Genomic DNA, 25,619 nt, shown 5'->3' on the forward strand with positions numbered 1-25,619 from the left:
TAAGTAGCGGGGGGAGGGGTATATTTGGAATGTCATGGGGTACGTGTAAGATTTGGGGGCACGAAAAGTAAATTTTTTAGTCTCTCTAAGGAAAGAACAATACACTACCGAAGTAGGATCATTGCTATGATGGAGTATGGGCTTGGCCCAACTGAAAATTCGACTACTGTTTGGAGTTTTTCTCTTTCCACCCCTCGTGTTTCTTTCCTACCTCCTATTTTTTCTTTTTTGCCCTTGTATAAAAATTTCGGACCAGGTTTTCTGAAGTTTTTCGAATTTGTTCTAGTTCAAATTTGAAAAAAGTTTGGAAAATATATTCCGAAGTTTTTTTCCAAGTTCTTATAAGTTAGTCGATTAAATTTGTAGTGCTTAATTAATATTTAAATGAAATATATAGAAGATATATGTTCAATTAATATTTAATTTTTTAAGTAAAATAACCGAGATAAAATTAGAAGAAAAAAAACTCTAAGCTAGTAATAATAAATATAAGCTCATAAAAAAAATGTTATCAAAAACCTTTTTTCTTTCTAATATGAGCTTATAAAATATTGGAAGAATGATATTTTAGCAATTTTTGACATTATAGGGTGGTTTGTAAAAGAATAGTTCTAAAGTTATGACTTTTGCTCTTTATGTCCTCCACATTGTTCCCATACCTCTTAAAAGTTTCAAATTTGCCCTTCATAATGGTTTGGAAGATAACTTTCAAATTTGTTATGCTTTGGACCTATCTTCCGAAAGTTGATTTTATGTCTTAAGAATAATATGAAATGAACTAGCTTGACTAACATGAATAAGCACCGACATGGCTACTATATACACATTTTGTCAAGTTGAGATCATCTCCATTTTTCTCTCCATTATAATAGTTTTTAAATATATATTAAATAGTTTGACCCACTAAATATCACATTGTATTTATATTATCAAAACATTAGTAATAACAGAAATGGAGACGACATCTTTCAAAAAACAATGGAGAAGATAAAATATGGAGAAGATTATTATTATTATTATTATTATTATTATTATTATTATTATTACTATCGGGTCAGGCACTGTGTCTAACGTATGTAAAAAAAGAAAGATATGTCTTATGTTACAGTGAATTTGTTAATAAAAGATTTTTGCCGTTAAAAAAAGAAGATGTGTCTTATATTATGGTGAGTTTGTTAATAAAAGATTATTGTTGCTACAAAAAAAGAGTATTGTTGGTATTATGAAAAGTTCACACCAAAAACAATGTATCCTCTTTGTATTATGTATAGATGTATAGATTACGATTATTATTATTATAGGAAATGGTGATTGTATATTCAAAAATGTCAAAAATGATGTCAAAATATTGGCGATAAAAAATTTAAAATAACTACTATATGCAAGATAAGTTGTAGCTTATAAAAAATCTAAAATAAAAGTGTTTTTTTTATGGAAATCTAAAATTAATATTATACATGCACATGATAAATTGTTGTTAATAAAAAATTTAAATATTTATTTCTTTATGAACTAGTATTCGTTGACACCAGGTGTCAAACTTTAATTTGACATCAAATTTTAACCGTATAATTATTTTAATCAAATGCTAATAATAATGGTTTAAATCAACTCTTGTGAGGATCAAAATAAAGTAATTTTTAAGGGCAATATTCCGGATGTTTCGTCGTTATTGGAGACAATCAAACTTCATTCTTGGTTGTGGTTCACTAGTCGGTATGGGTGTAGGACTTGTACTCCTTTTCCTTTTTGGTGTTTAAATCCTATGTCTTGTATTCTGAACACTTAGTTTAATGCTCTTTGTTGTAAGGGTTTGAGTACCCCTTTGTACTCCCTAATAATAAATTTTTGATTATAAAAAAAAAAACTCTTGTGAGGATCAAACCCCAAACTTGAATTGTTGCTTGTCCTCAAGTAACATCTCTGTCGAAACAAAATTATTAGTGAATTAACAAATTAATTTGAATGATAAAAATCTCATAAACATTTTCTCTTCATCCGACAATAGAACCACCGGTGTTAACTTCAGTGATCCTGCACAATCAACACTTTGGCTTGCAAGACTTGGATCAAATTTGGTCCAATGACCGTTCCACACAATGTACAAAGTTCAACCTTATCTCTCACTCACTAATTCACTCAATTTTTGACAGGGTATTCACTCCATCAACATGCAAATGCTATTTTACCATAAGCTTGAAAAAATTCTAAACGTCAATCAAAGTAAATACATTGCACACATTTTTGAGGTCTTAAGGGTTATAACTTGGCTTGGGCAAACGGTGGGATAATTTTGGAAAAAGTAGGCTAAATTGGAGTTAGATATCCACTACTATTCCTTGTTGAAGCATTACCATTATCGGGGCTCAATTCATTGTTAATAAGGTACTTAGAGAACTTATCTTTCAAATTTTTTTCTTTTTTCTTTGAAGATGCCACTATTTTTCATGCTTAATGGCTCTTTATATTTTTTTTTTAAGAAACTCCATTATTTTTGTGAGTCTCTGTTATTCTCTTTTTTTTTTCTTAAGTTCTCTAGTACCCCTACCCCAAACTTAAGATGTTGCTAATTCCATAAGCAACCCCAAACTTAAAATGATGTCATGACAAGGAAATTTAAAGCTTCTACCTAACTCCAAGGAGGGCAAACAGATAAAAATTTTCAGGTCTAAAAGGCTTATAATTTGGTATGTCACCGAAAGAAAAGGGAAATATTTTTTTTAGGCTCAAAATGGTTTAGCAACGGATAAATAATGAACAAGGTAGCTTGAAAAGGCTCAGAGTACCAAACAAATGTGCCTCTATGTGTGTAAATGCAAAACCAATCAACAGTAGAGAATAGTCGCAAGTTCTAGAAAATATACAAAGCATGGATACACTCATAAGATGTGAAAGAAAATAGTATACCATGGAATTTATTTGGCTCAACATGCTCACCAGCCGAGGTATCTGAAAGTTGAACTGGTACACCGTGGAAAACACCATCTTTCCAATTCATCTCTTTGTCTCTTTAACCATCACACTTTCATGAGCAGTCACACGTCAGTTATTCTTTTATGTGCAAGTCTAAGAGATTCTCATCATGCAAATTCAGGTATTAACACACTGACAATTCTGAAACGACATAAAAACATTCAACTCAATAATAAACAAAGTAACATAAGGATGAAACATAGGGGATTGTCAGCAAACAACAACTATGACTGACTCTTTTTTTTTTGTTTCTTTTTTGTTTCTTTTTGTTGTTTTTTAAAAAAAAAAATAAAATTCAAGACTAGAAAATAAATAAAAACGTATCTGATGGGTTGCCTCCCATTAAGCGCTTCTTTACAGTCATTAGCTTGACTCATCACCCATCGTTAGGGTGGCATATATGACAAAAAGAACACATCATCCTTCTTCTTTCTCTTGTTTGGTAGGAATTGCATGAACTTGACATAAAGAGTCAAATTCTTCCGTGCTCCAACAACTAAGCTCTTGGAATATGCACTCTCCCACTTTAGAGAAGAATGATGCTCATTTTTCAAGTGACATTTCTTTTTAATCTCCATTGGTTGAGACTCCCATGTTGCATAGAGATCAACATTCTTCACTCTTGAATTCTCTTTCATGCCATTATTTTTGTTTTTCGAATTTTCTTCTTCTACCACAATGGCATGAGGTTTCATCACCATCTCAACCAACTTCTTCTCACACTCATTTGCCTCCTCCATGAGGTTACCACATTGCACTTCAAATCTATCACGGGGAACTTGATTGGACCTCCAGAATTCATCCAAAATACTTTTCAGTTGTGAATTGTAATTAATCATGACCACTTGTGGCTCTTCATCTTTACTACAAGGTTTCTTATTATATTCGCAATCATGATTTTGATCACAATAAACACACCTCTCCTTTAGCTTCTTTATATCTATCTCCCTGTATTTTTCCTCGAGTCTTGATCTCAATAATTGATATCGAAGAATGCCTATCTCTTCACTATCAATCAATACATTCTCATACCATATTCCTGTCATTACTACAAAACTCAAGGAAACTTTTCAGTAGCAAAACACAATGAAATAAACATGAAGTGTAAAAGTTTTTTTTATATACAAACTAAAATAAAAATAACAGAAAAAAAATCCTATATACAATAAATTGTTTAGTCAAAATTAATCAACAATCCCCGGCAACGGCGCCAAAAACTTGATGACAATTTTAGCAAGTGTACTAAATTCGTCGTTAAGTAATAAAATTTATAAGATTCGTATCCACAGGGATTGTTCTTATTTCAACGAAACAATTCAATGAATTTAGGATTAATAAATAAATTGCAAAGGGGGGTTTTCAGATTGATTTGTAGTAACAATGACAATAATTAAAATTGCAAGAAAGTTGAAACGTAAACTTTTATGAGAGAAAGACGATTAGGAATTATTTTGAATCATCTCTTTGTCCCTATCTGGTACTCTAGGTTCTAGCCATCAACAATGAAATTCTTATAATTACGATAATTTAACAAAATAGACCGAGTCCAATTCCTTGGCTCATCGATCCTGTTTATCTAATATAGCACCCTAATTCCTTAGGTGAAACTAATATTATCAAAAGCATGAATGGCCGTTAAATTCTTAATCATACCAACTAATTCTTTATTCCTAAAGCAATTACGATTGGCAAACAATTAATCTAGTTCCAGTATAAACCCTAGGGTCAATAGTGATTTATAACTTAAAATCAATTCGAAAGTGATCAATTAACGAAAAGCAATAAACACAAAATTAACTGAATAATTATAAGTTTTCATTGAATAAACTAGAACACGTAGTTACATGGTTCAGATAGTTTTAAAGAGAATCATCTATAATTCCTAATCTAATGAGATTAGTTACTCATAATAATAATTGACATAACAAAAGAGTTAAAAAAATTATACATGAATAACCGATGAAGACCGCGACGGCGAAACCCTAGAATAGTCTTCTTCTCTTTTGCTGCCGGCACGTATCTCTCTATCCAAGAAGTGTTAATCCCCTTTTGATTTTTTTGTCATATATGTATATAGGCTTTAGCAATAAAGCAGATCAAGCCTCTCCTTTTGACACATCACGTCCTTATTCATGCATATCAAAACAATTTGTTCTTTTAATGACGTGTCAACGCACCATAGGCAGATTGCATGGCTGGTCATATGCATGTGCAGCAGCAAATCGTGCCCCTATGTGATCCTTGTAGCAGCGCGAGAAAAACAGGGGCGAGAATCAGCTCAAATTCTTGAAATTCTTCTGAGTTATTTTTCTCCTTTGGTCTTTATCTTCAACTCTTTTAAGGTGTCAATTTCTTCAAATATTCTTCTTTTTGATCATGTAAAACTCCTTAAAACTATCTAAAAAGCATTAAAATTACAATTAAAAATAACAAATGACCGAATGTCATCAGATCTGTTTAGTGAAATTTCTTGTTTTATTATTTTTACCAAATAGAGAATTCTTATTCATCATGGATCTTAATTTGTTCCCCTTTAGTTTTTTGAACAAATTCCCCTTTAGTTAATTCCCCATGTCAATTGCAATCCTAAGCAGACAAATATTTATGTATAAAATTTATGAAATCAATTGCAAATAGAGTAGGAGTTGAGTTTATCAATCAATTGGACACATTATCTACAATATATAAAAAGAAGATACATATGAAATCACTAATTTGCCCCTACTTCATTTTTTGACACATAATCATTTTCAAGGGTATTTTGTGTCTTTATTAAAAAAATTAGTAGAAAAATGCTAAAACATTTCTAAGCAGGATTCGAGCACTTAACCTTTTAGTTACATTTTTTATTATATTTACCACTAAATGCCCAATTGTAACCACAAAACTCCACTTTATTTGTTACTTCTCCCACGATTTTTTTCTTTTTATCTAAAAATCCAATTTTTTGTATGTAACCCAAATTCAAATTAAATTACCTCACTTTATATCTACAATAAATGAAAAGAAGATGCATATGAAATCACCAATTTGCCCCTTTTTCATTTTTTGAGACATAATCATTTTCAAGGGTGATTTCATATGTATTTTCTTTTCATATATTGTAAATTTTTGGAACCAATATGAGTTAAATGTCCAATTGTAATCACAAAACACCACTTTATTTGTTACTTCTCCCACAATTTTTTTCTTTTTATCTAAAACTCCAATTTTTTGTATGTAACCCAAATTCAAATTACCTCACTTTATATAAATTTAATTTTTTTATTAAACAAAAATCAATTAGCTGGGCATCGATATATCCTATACAATCTACTATATAGGCTGTATTAATTTTGTTTTAATTACTAAATTTAAAACATTTCTTTACCTTACAAAAAAATAAAATAAATAACATATAGAAATCCACATAAAATTAATAATTATGATCGATGAATGAATATAATGACACATCTACAATATATGAAAAGAAGATACTTTTTTTTTTAAGGAAAAAAGAAGATACATATGAAATCACCAATTTTCCTCTTTTTTCATTTTTTGACACATAATTATTTTCAAGGGTATTTTGTGTCATATTTGAGGTGGTTTCCTGATTTTAAATAATTTATGTTGGACCTAAATTTATACTCAGATATTAATGGGAGAACCTATTGTTTTTCTGATTTCTACGAGATTTATATTTTTAATCATATATTAATAAAGTTGTTCATTCTTCATAATTTCTACATGACATATATTTATACTCATATATTAATACAAGGATCTAATTTTTTGTGGGATTTATGCGAGACCTATGTTTTTACTCTTATTAATGAAGTTGTCAGTTTTTACTATTTTTTGTGAGACCTATATTTATACTCATATATTAATACGAAAATCTACTATTTTTTGTGATTCTCAAAGAACTTGTGTTTTTACTAATATATTATGTTGTCTATTTTTTTTAATAATTTTACGGGCTATATTCATATTAATACGGGAACCTCTTTTTTTTGTTATATCTCCGGGCCTTATATTTTTGCTCCTATATTAATAAAGTTGTTTTTTTTTTTTTATAATTATACGAGTTATACTCATATATTTATACGGAGACATAATCTTTTGTGTGAATTGTGAGTGACCTATATTTATCCTCTTATTAATAAGGTTTCCTGATCTTTAATAATTTATGTAGAACCTAACTTTATACTCATATTTAATACGGTGACCTAATTATTTTGATGATTGTTGTGAGACATATATTTTCACTAACATATTAATAAGATCGCCTATTTTTTAATAATTTTTACGGGACTATATTCATACTCATATATATATATATATATATATATATATATTACAAAGGACCTAAGAAAACTAGATATATGTGAAAATCCCCTACTTAATAATTTGACACATCATCACTTTCATGGGTATTTTGTGTCATATTTGAAAGTTAGTAAATAATTTCAATATTTTAAAATTTTTCTTGAGATGGTTAATTCCTTTTTAATATTTTACTCCTTTTGATTTTTTATAAGTGTTCAGTTAGAATGATAACACTAAATTAAGAAAGTGAATTTTTGCACATTATCTTCCTATTATACCCTCATCTTAATTCACCAATAAATACATATTTTTTGCACTTTTCCAAATAAATTTTAGTTTTCAAATTTTTACTATTTTTTTAGAGCTATATTTATAATCATATATTAGTACGAGAACCTAATCTTTTGTGTGATTTCTGGGAACCTATGTGTTTTTTTTTTGGGTACATGGGATTATGGGAACCTATGTGTTTTACTCATATTAATAAGTTTGTCCATCTTTTATAACATTTGCGGGACCTATATTTATTTATTTTTTTTGAAACAAAAACTTTATTATAAAAGAGAAACAAAAACCTCATCCAGATCTTATATCGTTTTGGATAAAGAGGGCTATTTGAGGGGGTACATTAGATAAACTTTCATGGGTATTTTGTGTATATATTATAGGGTTATATTTATACTCATATATTAATATGAAAACTTTTTTGTTGGTGTGGTTTCTACGGGACTTATACTTTTAATTATATATATTAATTAAGTTGTTTGTAACAAAAATAAAATAAAAATTAAGTTGTCTATTTTTTTTATTTTACAAATTTACAGATTATACTCATATTTAATACGGTGACCTAATTATTTTGATGATTGTTGTGAGACCTATATTTTCACATACGATTGCCTATTTTTTAATAATTTTTACGTGACTATATTTATACTCATATATTAATACATTGACATAAGTTTTTTGGTGATTTTTACAAGACCTATGTTTTTACTAATATATTAATAAGGTAGCCTATTTTTTTTCATAATTTTTACATTATCTATATTTATATTCCTATGGAGACCTAAAGTAGCAAAAGCAATATAAACTTTTCAAAGATTGATTTTGTTTCGGTACATACTTTTCCAAGATTTTATAAGAACATCTTTCGGCGTAACCTCCCATTATCGTAGACTTAATTAGAATCACATAAATGGATTAGTAGATACAAGATATATTTCTAATAACGACAATGACCAAGACCTCAAAAGTTTTGGTACAATACTATTCAACTATAAGAAAATAGTTTTCCTTTATAAATTGTTAATATTTTTTAGGAATTAAATTGAGTATTTAGTCTTTTGTTTTAGAAAATTAGGAGAAATAATTAAATTTAATATATGCTTTTAGTCTCTCCAATTTTGAGTTTGGGTAGTTTGTGGTGATAAGAATGGTCATGGTGGTTGATTTTGATTTTGCTTAATTTATAAATATGCTCTTTCATATTAATTTCCTGATAAGTACCTTGGTACACGTACGGCATGCTTTACCTACAATTTTGATAAACTATACTATAAAGTTGTTAAATAAATTCCATAATCTTTGAACATTGATTATACTATGTTATACTAAAGTTTTGTGTGATAATTTTACCATTGTTCTTTTTCTATTTTTTTTTACCAAATATTATATCCCTTCTATTTTATTTTTATATTTTAATCTACTTTCCAATAAATTTCATCTTACCAAATGAGGAGCGGCAACGTCGCGACTCCCGTGCGGACGCACGGGTGTCATGCTAGTTAGCTTATAAATTATGAAAAACAAGTATATCTGAATCATGATATATGGATATATTAAATCATTTTACGGTTTTATTGTAGAAAATTCTTTGAATTAAATTGAGTTGCTGGCCGTCTATAATACTTTTTTTAAACGGTGGCAGTTTATAATACTAAACTCAAATTGTTAGGTCGGATGTTATGATTAGGGTTTCAACTACCTTACTTGTGTATGTGAACATATGATGACTTTGTTAGTTCGTTTATGTATAAAAAAAATTGAGTTGCTGGCCAGACATTGGTGCACAAAAAAATCTATAGTAATTATCTTTGATGGGTATGAATAAGAAGGTCGTTGTGTAGTTTCGATTGTGCACTTGAGATCGGTATGACAAAGCATCCCTTCATCGTTATTTTTAGGACTTTGTTTTGTTAGGAAAGAATGAAAGGAAAAAAAACAGAAAAAAGAGTATACCAATACAAACAATGTTTTTCACCACATCACCCCACTTTCTTGACATGACATGGTAAAATGATCGTTATTTATTAGACGATCGTATAAAACTATTTTACACAGTCAGTGCATATCAATTAAACTCCAATACAATATACATCGGAGTAGTTGTTGATGATAAAAATTCTAAAATATAAATATTATATATTGGGAAACCACTGTTATCCCCTGTTTTAGATTATTCTATTTTCTTTAAGCTTAAGAAATTTGTAGCCCTCAATATATATCAACTATTTAAATATCGAGAAATATTTAAATGGACATATTACCCTTAGAGGAGAATGTGTATCTATTGTACAAACACATTGTATCTTCTGCAATAATGCGTGTCTATGATACAAACACAATGCACTTACATGGTGGATGCTTATTTTGCCTTCTACAACAATGTGTGTCATTGATACAATCACACTACACTTAAACAAGGGATGGATGATTCATTTTAGCTTTATGTAAAAGTGTATGTCTATCATAACTCAACCGACGATTGATTTACATTACAACAAGTATTTATTAAAAGATAGTAAAGTAGAATTTTAACTTAACTCGCCGTCAACAGACGCAATGCACTTATACAGAGAATGGTAGTTTTAACTTCTAGGAATATATGTGTCAATGATATAAACACATTAAACTTATTATAATCAAGATCAATTTAATTTGGGGATAAAGAACAATTATTATTTTTTAAGTATAGGTATGGAGACCAGACCAATACAATTCATATATACCCTACTCAATTCCTACCATATCCATCCCTAATGGTGTTTGGTGTGAATTTTGAACTAATTCATATTTATGAGTTTAATTAACACTTATATATTATATGAACCTTGGATAAACTAGGAAACTCAAAAGCTTTGTCAGCAAATAATCTGATTGGGGTTTGGTAAGATAAGATTATCTACGTTCTCTCAAATTAAGATTTTAATATTACTAGCTTGCTCATCATCTACGGTCTTCTTCTATTAATAAACAGACACATATCTAATCTTTTGTTATCTCCACGTACACTACCAACATCTAGAGTGATAGTATTTATTAATTGTTATCTACCCTAGCTATAGCTTTTTCTTTCAGAAAAAGCATTATTATAAATTTATTTACTAAAATTGAAAAGTACCCTTATAATCTAAATTTAACTTATCAAAAATCCGTTGTTGTATTATTAGGGCTGATTCTTACTTATGAGGAGGAGGAGGGTCTGGAAATGAAAAAAGTGGCCATCAGTTTTTTTATTGGGATTTCTTTACATTGTACTTGTTTGAGTAGATTTAGATAAGTGAGAAAAATTAAAAAGAGAAAAAATGGTATAGAAATGAAGTATTTTTATTGTTTAGAAAGAGAGCAGAAAATAATGAGAGATCAAGAGATATAATGTATGGTAACTATCCAATAAAATATCTCTCTGTAAGAGGTAAGATTTGTGACAGAAAGAAGTTAACATTTGTAATTTTCCAATATTGTGCTTAGGGGGTGCTTGTTGTGTGGTTTGATTTGGTTTTGAGCATAAAAGTTATTCTAACCGCGAGATAAAAATGCATGTGGTTCGGTTTGATTCGGTTGATTTTAAAAAAATCATTCAAACCAAATCAATGCATCTTAGATTGGTTCGGTTGCGATTTACATCATAACAAGTTCCTAATTTTGGAAATTGAGAAACCGCGAGCTTCTTGAATATATATATATATATATATATATATATATATTTTTACGCAAGCAAACTCAAGGCTTTTCATTCATAATAATAATAATAGTAATACAACTCGGAATAAAATCAAAAGTAATTATACTTAATTTTAAGGACGAAGAAGAATTCAAACAAGATGATTTCGTTGAAATTATGGCGTATATTTATCTATACAATTGTTTTCATCATTTCATGTAAGATTTTTGTGATATACCCATCAACAGTTCCTTTTTTCATATATGGATGCTTACTGGATTATGAATATGATATTGATATTTATTATTTTATTCTTTTTGACTTTCACCACCAGCTGATCAAGTGATTCAAGTCTCTTTCCAATCACAGTTGTTGGGATCGAACCGTTTTCCCTACCAAGTTCATTATTTATTAGTTTATTCGTCACATTGCAAAATAAATAATAGTGTCACATTTAATTTTCAGAATTAATGTCACTTTTAAATGTGTCAATCATTATAAGACAAACGAATATTCTGAAATTAATTTCAAAAAAATATTTTAGTAATTAAAATTTTTTAAAAAATATCTGTTTTTTATCTCTAAGATTCCATATGTAAGCTACTTCGAAAATTAACACTAAAGATGCTGACTTATTTGGGTCTTTCCAATAATGCTGTATTCCTAATGGGTTTCATGAACAAAGTAACAAAAATAAAATACTATCAAAAACATGCACATCGTCATTGGAATTAATTTTTCTGACGTAAGTCATTGGAATTAATTAAGTGGTGCAAATCCTACACGGCAAACATATATACAAAGTGGTAGTTCATTATATTAAAAAAGCTATGATGCTGAAAGCCATTTTGTTTTCCTTAACCTATAATTTTTTTTGCTTTTTCCTTGATCATGATGTTAATTAAGACATTAGTAAATTTAATAATGATCACTACTATGCTTACTCTTAACCTCAGCCACAAATAACTCTCATGTTGTTTTGCTTATTTGTGTTACTTAATTTTTTTGGTAAATTATTGTGTTACTTTATCTATAATGAAAAGATACTATTACAATTTCTTTAAGGCAATAATAACTGAGGGACTTGACACAAATATAAAAGTTTTGGACATGAGTTGTTTAGAATCACGGTCAGATTCATTTTAATCAATTCATCCAATACACGTTTTGGACTAGGTACATTATGTGCTTGCTTTATTGTTACTATATTATAATTGCAATTGCATTATTGTTTGTTTTGGTGTATTGACAAAAAAGGTTCCGTAGAGGGCGCATATTCATCTCTTTAATTTTGGTTCAAATAGTGTCAAATGATAATGGCATAACTTTTTATAGATATAAGAAAGTTACAAGAGTTTAGGGTCTAGGGATCATTAGAGTTGGAAAAAATCTCAAGACTTGTGTGTACAAAAACTTGGATATTATCCAATATATTTAGAACCTTCATATAGGAAATAAAATTTAAACTCACTTTTATAAGGTATGAGTAACATTTTGACCAACTTAAGTTAAGACAAGACAAATATGCATTAATTGTCAATTTTTCATTTTAATTCTCTAAAAAAAAGTGGATATTTGTGGGTCAACAAAGGTAGGATAGCAAAACGGGTTGGTCAGCTTTCATTTAGGTCTGTTACGCTTTTAATCCGTCAAAAACGAGGGTTGGATAGACTGACCTAGGTATTTAAATTTAAAATATCACTTGTCTCGTCTTTTGATACTGTCAAATAATTTTATGTTTTTATTCACATTAATCGTAAAATTTCATAATATATATCTTGCTATTTATCACAAAAAAATATTTAAAATTATTCGCATGATTAGTCGATGTTATTACCAAAAATCTCTACAACAACATAATTAATAGTATTGAACTAATTTGTACCAAAAAAAATAGTATTGAACTAATAATTTGGTGTTGAACTAACTCATACAAGGAAGGACACTAGCCAAATGGCCATACCTAAAAAGGCACGTGCAAAAAGAAGGGGAGCCTAAGGTTCATATTTAATGTCCAAAGGTCATGTTTATATCATGGTCAATTGGTCATGGCTACTTGCAACATATTATAGTTGACAAAAAAAGAGACGTTTGCTGATCCCGATTATTTGACAAGATAAAATTAATAAGAGCTTTGATAACTTTTTCTTCTCAAAATTGTTGGAATACGTTACGATAAATGTGAGATGAGTTAAGTTTCACATTATTTAGAAAAGTTGAGCTTGAACACTTTATAAATGAGAAAACCTATAAATCTAATGTCATAAGGTCTTGGGTTAATATATGGTGTCCACAATCCGCGGTTACCCTTTCGTAACCCAACAAAATATTTGTTAGTTAGATGTTTATTGTAGATCAAATGTATCATCATATTGACATGAATTTTAGAAGTGGACAAGACTCAAGAGTTTTTTTTTTTGGGATTAAGACTCAAGAGTTTTAATTAATGCGCAAAGTAGTGTTATATTTATGGATTTATTTGGACTAAGCGTTTAAGGATTAGGTTTTTCCTTGAGCTCAACAAGGCCTCAAATTTTCCATCTATGGATGCTCTTGGTTTCTAACAGGCATAAGAAAGTGAATAGAAGATTAGTTGTCATTATCATTATGTATTGAAGTGTTCGTCAAAACAACTTTAATTTCATAGTAACAAAAATATTTGGAAAGCTTGATCTTTTACTTGTCAAAAATTGTAGTAGATGTTTATTTTCTACCTATTTTGGAAAAATATACGTGTTGATTTTGAATTAGACTCTAATAGAGTTGTTAGTCACTTGCATAAATATTTGTGTAGATGTTTGTTTTCTACCTATTTTGGAAACTATATATCATGTTAAATTTGATAAACAAATCAATAATATAACTTATGAGTTTAATTTGTACGAATGTTACATATCATGTGTTTTTAAACATCATATATAATGTGTTGGTATATTATTGAATGCATGTGTAAAATAACATTACACTAACGGTGTATATAAATTAAATTCATAACGAGTTTAATTTGTATGTACTGTCAGTGTAAATTTTTTTTACACATGCATCCAATGATGTGTTGTCACATTATTTAATGAATGTGACACATCATATGTTTTTAAACACCATACATAATATGTTGGTATATTATTGGACGCATGTGTAAAATATTATTACACTAACAGTGTATATAAATTAAATTCATAACGTATATATGTTCTTGCACATACAACCACATATTTAACTAGTATCTATATTTTCATCGTTATTCTAATCTGTGCTAAACTCATTATTATAAAAAGAAAGGGTATTTGTCAAATTGTTTCTGTGAGTATAGCTCAGTTTATACGAACATTAGATTATCTAATATGTATGTTAAGATTATCCTTTCGTGAAAACAACATCTATATATGAACTAAAAACGATTTATATATAAATGGATTTCAGTGTCACCCTTTTTAAATTAAGAGACCGTATTATTTTGCAAGTATCAATTATTTATTCATATTTTTAATCGTCAACTAAATTTAAATGGACTAATTAGTAAATTTTGTTCTTTAAAAGAAGGAAAACATGAATTAAAAAAGAAGAAGGAAAACAATAAAACAAGTGTTTTTTCTTTTTTATAATCCTCTGGTTCTTAGGATAAATTGGTCATAGTAATCCAGAGTTCGGCCGCGAGATAAGTAAAGTTTGGCAAAGAAATTGTTCCACCCAGAAATCAAACCAGGGTTCTCCCAAAATCTGTCATTTTTGGTGAAGCTCGTTAACTACTTGAGCCCAATAACTTGGTTAGTATTTGTTTTATATTGGGCTTTGTTCTTTAAATGCACGTGTCCAATGTCTGAGTTGCAAAGGGATATGATCTTGAGACTATTTTTTGGCTACCATTGAGTTTGGAAATGTTGAAAAGTGGTCGTCTGGTTCTCTTGAAATCTACTATTTTTGTAATTCCAATTTACTATATTTCATTCTTCAAGGCTCTGACATGTATTATCTCTAAAATTCAGTCTCTATTTAAATCTTTTCTTTGGGGGGAGTGAGAAGGCTCGTAAAATTCAGTGTTAAATGGGACAAAGTGTTTTTAGAGAAAACTGAAGGTGGTCTTGGGTGAGGCGTATTAAAGAGTTTAATATCTCTTTACTTAGGGGTGTGGAGGTTAAATATCGATTCACGTGGAATTTGGTATAACATCTTAGATAAAAGATATAATTTGACTTTAAATGAGGGTGTGTGTAGTTGTCATTCGCGCTCATAACATGTGTTGTCGACAAGAGATGGAGGGGGTTCTTGAAGGAAAACTGAAAGGTGGTTCGTGAATAATGTGTATTATGTGGCGGATGATGGGGAAAATACATTACTTTTAGAGATCCTTGGTTGGAGGGAGGGACACCAAAAAAGTAGAGCTATCAAATTGGGCTAGCCCGAATGGCCAGCCCGCCAAACCCGAATGTTTCCAGGGCTTGGGCCTTGAAAATTCTAGCCTGAATTGTTTCCGGGCTTTTTAGCCCGGCCCGATAAAGCTCATTTAAAATATGGGCTAGTCCGAATGGACCGCAGGCTGCCCGCAAGCCCGAATAAATTATAATAAAAAATTTAAAAAATTGAAAAATAAATATTTAAAAAATTAATTTATTTTTTTAACAAAATTACAAATTGTTTTTTTTTAAATAAATTATAAAATATTTTTTATTATATGTAGTTTATAAAATAAATAAAAAAATTAAAAAAAAATTATGAACTATTTTTTAAAAACTTTGTAAACTTTGTTTTTTTAAAAAATCATAATTATTAAACCTTTTATTAAAAAAAAAATTTAATACATTTTTATAAAATCAAATATTATTATTTTATAAAAAAAATTAATTTTATATTATTATTTTATAAAAAAAATTAATTTTAAAACATATTTTCTTTACTTTTAAAATATACATTTTTAAAATATCACATAAGCAATTTTATTCAAAAAAGTCAATGGGGAGCTAGCAAATGCAAAAGAGGGTAAACTTGGAGGGCTAAAATCGAGCAATTGTGAAATTTAGGAGGTTAGAATAAGCAATTGAAACCTAAGAGGCAAAAATCACACAATTGTGAAACTTAGGATGCAAAAATTGTATTTAAGCCTAACATAAAATAACCTCAATTAACATAAATATGATGAAATAAAATTGATTTTAAAACAAATAGAAAATATTTACACTACCAACAGTGAATTGATCCAAGTAGTAAGGGTCTTGATCGCTTAAACATGTGGTTAGGAATTCAATTCCTAACTCATGCATATGGAAAAAATTCGGTTGATAGGAGAGAATTCACCTGGTGTGTCCCATAGTTATCACTGAAACGTTAACAAAAGATTATAATTACTTTCTCTATTTCTAATTATAAGCAAAAGTCAAGTTTTTATATTTATTGAAGAGAATATATTTTATAAGAGTGTTACGTGGACGATTTTTTTTCAAAAATTGTCCATGTTATTCTCCCTTTTGTTTATACGCTTTAATTTTTTTTTTAAAAACCTAGTTAATAACCAAGTTAATCATTTTCAACAGAAGTAGTATACTCTTTTTTTTTTTTTTTTACTCAAAGTAGGAGTATACATTTTCAAATACATAAATATAGTCAAATGTTTTGACTAGTTTAGTTAATGTTTTAAGAAATAGTCAAATAGAATATAGTCAAAATATAGTAATGAATTAACTTCAGTCAAAAAACAAAATATACAAATACTGATCAATTCTTTAATACATCTTTTTTTAGTCTTTAAAAAAAATGTTACCATACTTACATTTTGTGGGACTAATTTGTTGTTACCAAACATTGGACATATAATCTAAATCCATTTTTTACGGTGGTAAAAAAAAAATTGTCGCATGAGTTTAACTCAGTTAGTAGAGACATTACATTCGAAGGACAAATTCGACCATTCACTTTCAGGGGCTCATTTAAAGCCAGAGTTTTTTTTTTCTCTACATGGACTAACACACTGAAATTGCACTAGGGGGATCGAACATTAGACCTTGAGAGGAACACACTCCAAGGTGCCAAACCAACACCACTAGTAGAGTTCGGAAATATGAATAGGTTAGACCGACCTACAGGGACCTACGGCTTAGCCTATATATAGGCTCAAGTTAGATCAGCTTATTTCTTTAAATCGAACAAGCCAAAACTTTTTTACAAACCTATATATATAGGCTTAGGCTTTCATTAGGCATGTCAGACTTATTCTATTTTACTTTTAAGGTTAAATATGCTTTTAGTTCCTATAAAATTAGAAGGTTTTAAGTATAGTCTTAAAAAAATTATTCACTTTTAGTCCTTATTTTCATTTTACATGGACTAAAATTATCACTTTTTTACAAAACATTGTCAAAATAAAGACTACTTTTACAATATTATTCATTGTTTTACCGTAAAAAAAAAAAGACTACTTTTACAAACTACAAATTTAACATGAACAAAACTTAAAAAACAGCAACTTAATAAAATCATGATATATAAAATACAATATTCGGCAAATAATTCTTTAAATTCATAAAAAATAATTTAATATACCGATACATTCGAATTTTTGTACAAACTTTCATTTTTATATATTTATCAATCAATATTATCTTTCAAAAAATCGTAGAAACTTTCATTTTTATACATATAAGTCAATCAATTATGGTTAAGGATGACCACAGTTCGATTTCTCGCAACTACAATTGAAAGAGAGTTTTTAATGTCAGAACTAATCCCAAATCAAATTAATCTGACAGTGAAAGCCAAAAAATCAAATAAATTGTCTTTTTTAAAAAAAATCAATATTATCTCTTCTCATTAAAACCAAAAACAATATTGTATCTTCTCTCTGTAAAAAAAAAATATTGTATCTTCTCATTTTGCCATTCACGGATAAATCGGCTGTTATTACCGCTGTGAATCTATAGCAGTAATTGAGAACCAATCATATCACTCCACATCATCACCCTCACCCATTCCCTATATAAACCTTCCCCGTTCTTCTCTCATTCCTTCAAATCCTGCTTGATTCTCTCTGATTTCTTTCTCATTTCTCCTTCTTCTTTCTTTATCCCTCATCGTGCGGTTTCGGGTCGGGTCCTACATTTTCGGAACCATCACCGGAATCCTCATCGACCGGAAGAAATGACAGGATCACTACTTGCAAGATTACTCCGCCGATCATCACCGCAGCAGAGCCGATTCATCTGCCAGCGAAGCATTTCTCAGTCGGCAGCGGAAAGAACAAAGGAAACCGTTTCCGTCGAACCACCAGTATTACCGGCGTTCGATTACGTTCCGCCGCCGTATTCTGGTCCTTCCGGCGATGAGATCCTTGCGAAGCGTAAAGAGTATCTTAGCCCTTCAATCATGCATTTCTACAAATCTCCGGTGAGGATCCACCACACCGAATAATAACTCTTAATAATTATAATCGTCAATAATTCACTAGTTTTGATTCTGTTATTATCTTCGTTAAAATGCAACGGTTATTAATTAATTAATTAATTAATTAATTAATTTTTTAACTTATGATATGATTACTGTGATGTAGCTGAACGTGGTGGAAGGGAAGAGGCAATATCTGTTCGATGAAAATGGGAGGAGGTATCTTGATGGATTTGGAGGGATTGCTACGGTGGGTTGTGGACACTGCCACCCTGATGTAGTCGAAGCTATCATCGAACAAACGAAAAAGTTACAGCACTCAACGGTTCTGTATCTGAACCATGCCGTTGCTGATTTTGCAGAAGCTTTGGCTAGTAAGCTTCCCGGCGATCTTAAGGTGCGTTTCGGTTAACGTTACCGTAATCTCCAGCGTGTTATTATGTTAAATATTAATATTATTTTTGTCTATATAAAATTACAAGTTTATAAAATAAAATACTAAAATATTTCTTACAAAAAAAATTAAATATTTATTTTTTATTCATAAAAAAAATTATTTTCATAAAAACTTTTTAAAATAAAATTAACTCTTATTTTATTTAATATGTCTCTTTTGGTAATTTTATTTATTTAATATATTTTTTGGGAACATTTTATTTAATTTAATATATGCATGTATATATGCTCTTTTTTTTTTGACGCATATGTCTCACCTTTTTGGTAGTATAAAATTTAATTTTTACTTTTTTGGTATTGTATACTAGTACATTGTTTTTCTTTTTCGTTTGACCACTCGATATTTTTTTCCTATTCCTTCAAAAATAGATTCCTATATACCTGATGCTACCATTTCAGTAAAGAAAAAAAATATTTCTCAATTATATTATATCTATATCTATATTATATATAAAGAGAATACATGAGTTTTGGTGTAGACTTTTCATATCTATTCTATATCTATACTACTACTTTCGTCCCTAATTATAAGACACTAATTATAAGACCCTGTTTGACCATTGCACATACGCCAATGCATAATTTTGATCATTAATATCTTTAATTGTCTATTACTAAAAATTATAAAAACATAATATTTTGAAAATACTCATTAAAACAAATTGAACAAGATTTAATATTTACATTTATATATTATTAAAAAATACGGTCAAAACAAGGCAAATGAATAGTACATATTTGTCAAACAGACTCTTATAATTACCCTTGATTTTTTTAGCAGCAACAAAAATCTTTTATTAACAAACTCACCATAACATAAATATCTTTAGCAGCAAAAATCTTTAATTAACAAACCGACCCATAACATAAAGCATATTTAATTAACAAATTGACCATAACATAAAGTATATTTTTTTGGGACATAATTTAGACACAGGCAGGCGCGAAACGCGCCTGTCTGGCCCGTTAGTATATTATAGTAATAATAATAGTAATTAATAAATAATAAACTAATGTATTGGTTATATATACCTAATAACTTTTTTTAAAAAATATACCTAATAATTAGGTTAAAATTTGTCTATATTAGTTTAGGCACCATCTTCACATGAGTTTGATGACATGGTCTCACAATTGTGTATGTGAGATTAAAATAGTGTTCATTCTATCATCTAAATTTTACATCGTCTTTACATCTCGTGGTGTATTCAAATTAAATTCTTTTCCAGTTTCGGTGTTAATGAACTAGCAATTCAAAGATTCCTTCACTTCATATGATAAAATTTGTGAACTACGTCAGGTGATAGCTCAACAAAAGAAAAAGATCGATAAAATGTTAGAGATGTGTTATATTAACACAAAATGGTTAGACAAAAATACAACATAGTACTTTCTTCACTCACACACGAATATCGAGGCGTAGAACAAGTATTAAAAAAAAGTAAAAAGTATAACTTTGTTGTATTTTTGTTAAAAAATTATGTTTAAATAATATTTTCCAAAATGTTAATGGTTGATCTTAAATAGAATTCTTAAGAAATGTCCCACAAGGATACTATAGTTAGAAATATCCTATAATAATAAATAAATAAATATGAATAAAATAACTATGTTTCAATCATGGATGATTAACCGAGTACGCCAATTACTACTGTAGTATTTTTTAATAAACTATTTTAATACTTTAATTGCCAATTTGTCAATATCATGGGATTGGAGCTCTGTGATGGATGCTATGCTGGCGTAGAGTGATATCGATGCTAACTGGTTTCGTGGCCAAAAGATAATGTTTCTTGTCCATGTCAAATAATTCAATTCACACGAGAAAACAAACAATTTAGTTTAAAGTATGTTTTAAGTTTTACGTCCAAAAACACCCAACCAAACATATATATCTTGTATCACAAATTATTAAATATCCCAATTGATTAATGGGAGTATTCTTTAATTTTTATACACAATTATTGTATGATAAGAATCTTTAAGATTAACCAAACGTGCTTTTGGGGAGAAATTCCAATTATTATCAATCTCAACTCCAACTAGTGTAAAAAAAAAATATTAAATGAGTAACTTGGTGGTTGAGAATGTAAGATACAAGAGTTGAGAAAGATATATAATTTACTTGCATGTTTAAATAATCACATTTGAAATTATTCTAGTATTAGTATTATTTATTTACAAGATATCGCTCTTGTTAATTTAGTGTGCGTGTCTATTATATGTAGGTGGTGTTTTTCACAAACTCTGGAACAGAAGCAAACGAATTGGCGATGATGATAGCAAGGTTGTACACTGGATGCCATGACATAATATCTGTTAGAAATTCTTACCACGGGAATGCAAGTGGCACCATGGGGGCCACAGCTCAAAGTATCTGGAAATTTAATGTTGTACAGGTATATATATTATCCTCTTTTTATCTCATTTAATTTGATCACAGTTTTCTTTTATAATTATTACACAACAAACCTGGTTTATAAGTGTGGCAACAACTAGATGAGGAAATTCTATGGTCTAAAAATGGTTTTATAAACCGTGGTCTATTTGCATATTTATAGAATATAGATAGAGGATTTTTTTAGTTTCTATAAATTAGATGAAAATCGAAGTAAGAATCTCATACTATTCAAACTCTTCACAACATATTTTTTATTATAATAAACCACGTGGCGTGTCCCACCTTTATATTTTCTAAGTACTTTTTGTAATTTCTACTACATAAGTTAACTAGGAATGAAATTGACTTAGGTAGTGGAGTGGACTAACACGTTTAGGCAGCTGACGCATAGTTTCACTAAACTTTATATGTGATATGTGATAGCAACACCAACGGAGTTTGGTATCGCTGGGCACATTTCTATCAACTATGAAAGTGACCAGCTTATTATCGTTTCTATTTAAAAAATGGACATATCTATGGAAACTAAGTAGGTTTGGATAAGTTCTAAAGTGCTATGACAATGATTTCTTATGATAATGAATGTGTAGACCCCACTTAAGCAAATAATATTACAATTATGTGCTGTGGTGTGTCTTATTCATTTTCAATTTGGAGTACAAGATATACTAATACTATCTTGGCCCAAAATTTTAGTATTTTTTCTAATTAAGATAGTGTATTTTACTTGTTGCCAATTTACATGTGAGCTTTCGTCAAAAAAAAAATAAAAAATTTACATGTGAGCTCACATACAAATTCAAATTTGTGAATTATTCTCTCCGATTCTTATTATAAGAAAAATAACACTTTTTAGATATATTTGGTTCCTATTATAGGCCAAATATTATACACCAAACATTTTAAGAATTTAAAAAATAAATTTTTTTTATAATAAAAGTCGGAGGGAGTATTCTCCAACAAAAAAAAATTGTGTATTATTCTTTGCTTGTTTTCTTTATGTTCCCTTCCATTTGAATCCCAATTGTTTTAAACGAGTGTTAATTAAGTTTAAAATGTAAAATAGTTTTTGTCTTTTTGATGCTTTGCTTAATTAACGGTTATATTTTTCTGTTTTGGGTGCCATCAAGAGTGGTGTTCATCATGCAGTAAATCCAGACCCTTACAGAGGCCTTTTTGGCTCCGATGGACCGAAGTACGCAAAAGATGTTCAAGACATCATTAACTTTGGAACTTCCGGAAATGTTGCTGCATTCATATCTGAAGCTATACAGGTACCTTATAAACCATATCAAATCTATGGTGAACTTAATTATTTTTAGATATAAACCATGTATATCATTATACATTAGATGATGGTTTTCAATTGTGCTACGCTGCGAACTTTTATATTGCGAGAAATTGCAGCTGATGCGGTTGATATCGCGGTTGTAATACTGGAGACCACAAAATCCGTTATATTTCGGAAGCAATTGTGGTTGTGTACTGCAATTTGAAGTCATGCATTAGATAGCGATAGACCACTTTTTGTGTTATTTATTAAGTTAAACTTATCGCTCCGTGTGTAACTTTTAAGAAATTGTGTAAAACTAATACTAAAATAGTGTAAACTGATGTATCATGTGTAATTTCCTAAGCAACATGAATCGGCGATATGGTATCATAAGCTTTTTTGTAAGCAAACACATTTGTTGATGATGCTCTTGTTGTTTATGTTAGGGAGTTGGGGGCATTGTTGAATTGGCGCCTGGTTACTTATCTGCTGCCTATGATAGTGTTAGAAAAGCTGGAGGTCTTTGTATTGCTGACGAGGTTCAGTCTGGGTTTGCTCGCACTGGTAGCAATTTCTGGGGATTTGAAGCCCATGGTGTTCAACCTGACATAGTAACAATGGCAAAGGTAACTAATTCTTCTCTTCTTGTCGGGGTAGAAAGAATCCATCTTCACTTAATTTAGCAAACAGAAAAGTCTAACCGTCTGTGTCAAAAAACATAGAATATTTGCCTTCTCTGGTAATGAAAGTGATGCATAGACCATAGTTATAATTGATAAATTATATCCAAGATTTTTTTTCGTAAAAAAAATATGCAATTACGATTTGATCTGCGACATCAATGAGTTTGATATCTGCAATGAAACCACAATTGGGATGTATTTGACAGAGATTCTCTAAAGTATCAAGAACTGCAATGCCATCGTGACAGTGACTTGTCAAGTATGTCTGCTCATTGTTTTTTGGCTTGTTTTCTTAATTTTGCTTTTGGCAGGGTATTGGAAATGGCATTCCTCTTGGTGCTGTTGTAACTACTCCTGAGATTGCAAAGGTCCTAACTCGCCGAAGTTACTTTAATACCTTTGGTGGAAATCCTGTCTGCACAGCCGCAGGATTGGCTGTTTTAAAAGTAATAGAGAAGGAAAAGCTTCAAGAAAATGCATTTGTAGTGGGGTCCCATTTAAAAGAGAGGCTTAAAGCGCTCAAGGACAAATATGAAGGTATAGTTTCGTCCCTTATACTTTCTTATCTAAGATTAATGCACATGCATTCATGAATTCATTCTAGAGAGAGTTACATGATGCAGAAGAAAGGACTATAGCTGAGATGCATTATGGTTACAAAAGAACAAAAATTTGTTTTTCTTTCAATGTCTCTAATTATACTTTCTTGTTTTCTTTGATAGTAATTGGTGATGTAAGAGGACAAGGTTTCATGCTTGGAGTTGAACTTGTCACTGACCGTGAACTTAAAACACCAGCAAAAGAGGAAACACTGCATGTGATGGACCAAATGAAAGGTAAAGTCTCAATCCTTATAGGCTAAGTTGTTCTGGATTTCCTCTAGTCAATTCCCTACATTCTTAAACAGTCTAGTATCTCGGATTTTGAGCTGAGTTATATAAACCGATGATATGCTCTTCTGCTGTTTCCACAGACTTAGGAGTGCTGATTGGAAAAGGTGGCTATTATGGAAATGTATTCAGAATTACACCTCCATTATGTTTCACCAAAGAAGATGCAGGTTAGTCTCTAATTTTCTCTCTCTTTAACATTGCATAAAAAAATAGTACTATTCTTAGTCCTTATTACTTACATCTTGTCTATGTTTTGTTTGCAGATTTCCTAGTGGATGCCATGGACTACACATTATCTAGAATGTGAACTGTGAAGCTTAAATAAGATGCAAGTGTAAATAAATGTCAACCGTACTTTATGATGTTAACTTAAACTCTATTAGATTATTCCATCTCGACTCTAGCAAGTAAAATTTATAAATTTTACCTGCAGGTTTTAGACCTATTTATAGTTGCCAACTGCCATCGTAGAAAACGAATGAGCCAACAACTCGTTGTCTCTTGGTTATCTTTCTTATCCCATTTTTGTTTTTTATTCGCTGCTCCTTTAATTTCATGGAAAACGAATGAGCCAACAACTTGTTGTCTCTTGGTTATCTTATCTCATCCCATTTTTGTTTGCTGCACCTTTACTTTTCATGCATATGCCAATCCTGATATTTCTTCCTGTTTTTTCCCTATGTTTTATACCTCTGATTTTACGGTATAGTTGACTCTACACTATTGAATGCTGAAACTAAAATTTGATTTTGAGCAATTGGAAGCTTAATTATGGACTTCTAGCAATTAGTAAGATTTAAAAGAAAATACATTAAGGCTATCTCTGGTTCTGTAAAAGATTAGGTGAGTTGAGTCTTAGGGGCTTGCCAGGTTCAGGGCATACCTCGTGGCTTAAAGAGCGCTTACATAGGTACTTACGGATCACCTACCAAAGAGGTAATCATCCTGGTAGCGGGAATTGAACCCATATCTCTATTTTAAGTGAGTTATGCATGTCAAGCTAGTTTATATTTCTTCTCATTGTTGTCAAGAAAATTCAATTGTCCAAGGATTTGGACAAAATTCCAAAATCTATTATTTGAGGAAGAATCAGATGCAGGCATGATTCAAGTCTGTAATATGACGGTTTAAGAACCAAATATTAGCTATTTTATATGGATATGGATTAGGATAATGAAGGGATATTAGAAAGCCTTACTTAGGATAACATCTCCATCTGTATGTTAGTGAAATATTCTCACCAGCAACATTCCACTACACAGGGATGTTTCCTGTGTAGCACCAACACTTAATAGGTTAAGGACATGTCGAG

General features: G+C 29.9%; 1 protein-coding gene across 1 annotated transcript; it reads left to right on the top strand.

Annotated features, from left to right (window-relative positions):
• Positions 1–18,020: 18,020 nt before the first annotated feature.
• Positions 18,021–24,933, top strand: LOC123888961 (alanine--glyoxylate aminotransferase 2 homolog 3, mitochondrial-like). The gene is made up of 9 exons (XM_045938132.1): positions 18,021–18,604; positions 18,768–18,998; positions 21,286–21,456; positions 22,589–22,732; positions 23,178–23,357; positions 23,726–23,951; positions 24,137–24,250; positions 24,388–24,474; positions 24,571–24,933. Exons 1-9 carry the CDS (start codon positions 18,359–18,361, stop codon positions 24,612–24,614), a joined length of 1,443 nt encoding a protein of 480 aa, XP_045794088.1. The 5' UTR covers positions 18,021–18,358; the 3' UTR covers positions 24,615–24,933.
• The last annotated feature ends 686 nt before the right edge of the window (positions 24,934–25,619 follow it).

This window comes from Trifolium pratense, linkage group LG6 (genome assembly GCF_020283565.1).
Source record: "Trifolium pratense cultivar HEN17-A07 linkage group LG6, ARS_RC_1.1, whole genome shotgun sequence".
NCBI lineage: Eukaryota > Viridiplantae > Streptophyta > Magnoliopsida > Fabales > Fabaceae > Trifolium > Trifolium pratense.